The sequence below is a fragment of the Stegastes partitus genome, unplaced genomic scaffold (genome assembly GCF_000690725.1).
Source record: "Stegastes partitus isolate 25-593 unplaced genomic scaffold, Stegastes_partitus-1.0.2 Scaffold1584, whole genome shotgun sequence".
Classification (NCBI taxonomy): Eukaryota; Metazoa; Chordata; class Actinopteri; family Pomacentridae; genus Stegastes; species Stegastes partitus.
This window is the reverse complement of record NW_007579315.1, coordinates 75,726-79,475: the sequence shown is the minus strand read 5'-3', so window position 1 is coordinate 79,475 and position 3,750 is coordinate 75,726. Positions and strand designations below refer to the sequence as shown.

The 3,750-nt window shown below is 53.6% G+C and overlaps 1 protein-coding gene across 1 annotated transcript; it reads right to left on the bottom strand.

The window, feature by feature from the left end:
* Positions 1–1,335: 1,335 nt before the first annotated feature.
* Positions 1,336–2,829, bottom strand: LOC103371427 (shaker-related potassium channel tsha2). The gene is made up of 2 exons (XM_008300752.1): positions 1,493–2,829; positions 1,336–1,450 (listed from the first exon to the last, which is right to left on the bottom strand). Exons 1-2 carry the CDS (start codon positions 2,827–2,829, stop codon positions 1,336–1,338), a joined length of 1,452 nt encoding a protein of 483 aa, XP_008298974.1.
* Positions 2,830–3,750: the final 921 nt, after the last annotated feature.

The following is a 3,750-nucleotide window of genomic DNA, read 5'->3' as shown; positions in this document are numbered from 1 at the left end:
GGTGAGTCAGCAGGTGAGCTGATTCCACCATGAAGAGTTCTTCAGCTCCGACTGCAGGCCGATCTTGGACTTTAATCCATTAATTAGAGAAAAAAACCTCAGATTTCAGCTTATCACACCTCTAAGGAAGGAAAACGGTGCCAGAATTATCTTCATGTTTACGTAGCTCAGGAATGAACATTTAAATCGTGCTGGATTCATCATGTGTGAATATCGTATTGAGAAAAACCATCTGCATTGAAGTGCTTTAAACTCTGTCCTTCAATTATTTTTGGTTTGTTTTGGGCATATTGGCAGAGTTTCAAGATTCAAGCCTCATCCTTGACCTTCTGCTGTCTCCAAGATCTGCTTCAGCAAATTTAAATTCACCTTAACGTGAACTCTTGTTGCGTTTTATATCATATATTCTGGGCTGTTGGGTTTTCTGTCAGAATTTGTCGACTCACAAAAACGGAAGAAATAATAAACGTTCAATTTAAAATGACCAACGATAAATATCAAAATGCTGCATATAAATATAGTTAATTCAGGTGTTTTTCAAAAATGAACATCTGAGTGTAAAATTAAATTACAAATTCTGCAGCTGATATTTTGGCCTCTTTGGGCTTCCATACTTCACGTCTGTTTCTAATCAAATCAAATATTTTTTGTGTTTTGTTCAGTTTCACTGATCAGAGCACAAAGACTAGCATTTAGATGAGCAGCTGTGAGCCTGAAGTCAGATCTGATCTTCATCTGCAGCTCCTGTCTGAGGATCACTTTAACGTCTGAGCTCCTGTTAAAGGTGGAATCAGACAACATGGAGGCTCCACAACATGGTGGTTTGTGCCTCCACTTTCATTCCTGTGGAGACAATACAGAAAAGTCTGGAAGGTTGCTATAGAAACTGCATCCACCGTGCAGCGCGGCTCTGCGTCCACACGGTGGCGCTGCAGGTTTGGAAAAGGCTGCAGCTGATTTCATGAGGATCCCAGACAGTGGCTGGACAGCTGCTGCCCTGAACTCTGTCTGTCAGGCTGCAACCTGTCAGAGATGAAACTACACTGAGTCAGTTTGTTTTGAACATGCAGTTGCATCAGTTGGTTCTGTTGGATCAGCTGGTGCTGTGGGTTCTTTTGGTCCTGCTGCTGTACTCAAACACAAAGCAAATGTAAACTTTAACCTGCATCATGAGTCTTACTAAGAAACACAACCATCATAAAGTGCTACCGTCCGACAGCTGGACTCATGAAGTAATGGAAGACGGTTTGAACAGAATCCGGTGGTTCTGGTGGTTCTGATGGCTCCGGTGACGCACAGTGACGAGCTCTTCAGGCTGAGGTTCCTCAGCTGCACTCACACGTCGGTGAGCTTGCCGGTGTACGCTCCTTTGTGTGGGCTGCAGTTGGTGTATTTGATGGAGTCGCCGTCCTCGCTGTCCCGGAAGTCCTCTTTGGACAGGAAGTCCTCTCTGGACAGGAAGTCCTCTCTGGACAGGAAGTCCTCCTTGGACAGAGACGGTTTGCTGTCAGTCTTCCTGAACTCTGTGAACTGCTGCTGGCCGCAGGTGACGTGGGTGTACTGCAGCTGCTCCTCGTGCTCCGTCTCTCGGTGGTAGAAGTAGTTGAAGTTGGACACGATGACCGGAACCGGCAACGCGATGGTCAACACGCCGGCGATGGCGCACAGCGAGCCCACGATCTTCCCGCCGATGGTGACCGGACACATGTCCCCGTAGCCCACCGTTGTCATGGAAACCACAGCCCACCAGAACGCATCCGGGATGCTGGAGAAACCGGACTCCGGGTCGTCGGTCTCGGCGAAGTAGACGGCGCTGGAGAAGAGGATGACCCCGATGAAGAGGAAGAAGATGAGCAGGCCCAGCTCCCGCATGCTGGCCTGCAGCGTCTTGCCCAGGATCTGCAGCCCCTTGGAGTGGCGGGACAGCTTGAAGATCCGGAAGACCCGGACCAGTCGGATGACCCGCAGGATGGCCAGAGACATGGCCTGCTGGCCGTTGCCCTGGTGTTCCGCCAGCTCCAGACCCAGAGTGATGAAGTACGGCATGATGGCCACGATGTCGATGGTGTTCATGATGTTCTTGAAGAAGGCCGGTTTGCTGGGGCAGGCCAGGAACCGGACCAGCAGCTCAAAGGAGAACCAGATGATGCACAGCGTCTCCACGATGAAGAACGGGTCCGTGAATGGGTTGGGCTTCTTGGCACGCGCGGTTCCGTTCAGCAGCAGGTGCTCATCGAAGGTTCTGGCCTCCTCTCGGAACTCCGGCAGTGTCTCAAGGCAGAAGATCACGATGGAGATGAGGATGACCAGCACCGACACGATGGCGATGCCCCGGGCCGGTCCAGAACTCTCCGGATACTCGAACAGCAGCCAGACCTGCCGCTGGAACTCGCTGTCCGGCAGCGGTCGCTCCTCCTCCTTGATGAAACCTTCATCCTCCTTGAAATTCTCAATCACCTCCTCGCCCAGCTCGTAGAACTTGATCTCCTCCATGAAGATGTCCACTGGCACGTTGACGGGTCTCCGGAGCCGCCCGCCGGACTGGTAGTAGTAGAGGATGGCGTCGAAGCTGGGTCGGTTCCGGTCAAAGAAGTACTCGTTCCGGAGCGGGTCGAAGAAGCGCATCCTCTTGCGCGGGTCTCCGAGCAGCGTGGCGGGGAACTGAGCCAGCGTCTTCAGCTGCGTCTCGAAGCGCAGCCCCGAGATGTTGATGACGACCCGCTCGCAGCACTCCTGGTTCTGGTTCCGCTCCGGGTCAAACACGTCCTGGGCGGACAGCGCGGCCAGAGCCACCGTCTCGTCCAGGTTGTCTGCGGGCACCACGGTCATGTTTCCCCCCCGCCTCGGTCGCTCCGTGCGTCCCTGGACACCGGCTGAGGTCTGAGTTCGGTCCGCGGGTCGGTGTCACGGCAGCGGGCGGTCCGGTTCGGCTGACATGCCGCTGCCCCTCCGCGCTCACCTCTCCGTCCGCGCGCCGCTGTCGTCTGGCTCCGCGGTCACATCAGCTGCATTTTAAACAGGTTGCTCCCCCCCCGCCCCCCCCGCCGGGGCGTGTGCACGCCGTCTCACTGAGGAACTCAAACACACGCGCACACGTGTGACACGCGGATCCAGCGGCGGACACACAGACAGCGGCGGGGTGCCGCGGCTCCGTGCGTAACGGACCTGTTGTTCAAGGTGACTCCGGAAAAAAAGCGTCGTTATCTCCTTAGACCGCGACCCTGGACCGGACAGAACCAGAACCAGAACCAAAAGCAGAAGCAGAAGCAGAAGCCTCCACGCGTCCCGGGCAGCACAAACACGGAGGCTGAGTCCACGCAGCGACTCTCTGAGTGGAAACAAACGCAACAAGTCGGAGCAGACGATGGAAGAAAGAAGCTGCAGCTCAGAGCGCTGACGTGATGTCCGAGAATAGAAGCAGCAGAGCTGGTGTTCCCACGAACCCGGACCCGCAACACAACACAGACTCACAACACAGACACACAACACAGACACACAACACAGACTCACAACACAGACACACAACACAGACTCACAACACAGACACACAACACAAAGTCACAACGAAGACACACAACACAGACACACAACACAAAGTCACAACGAAGACACACAACGAAGACACACAACACAGACACACAACACAGACTCACAACGAAGACTCACAACACAGACTGACAACACAGACTCACAACACAGACACACAACTACAGACTCACAACGAAGACTCACAACACAGACTGACAACAC

Bases quoted from the DNA above. Each gene is read 5' to 3' on its own strand.
- LOC103371427 (XM_008300752.1), bottom strand. From the start codon at position 2,829: ATGACCGTGGTGCCCGCAGACAACCTGGACGAGACGGTGGCTCTGGCC. The intron at 1,451-1,492 runs GTCCAAGGAGGA...CTTCCTGTCCAG, and splicing joins ACTGACAGCAAACCGTCTCT to AGAGGACTTCCTGTCCAAAG.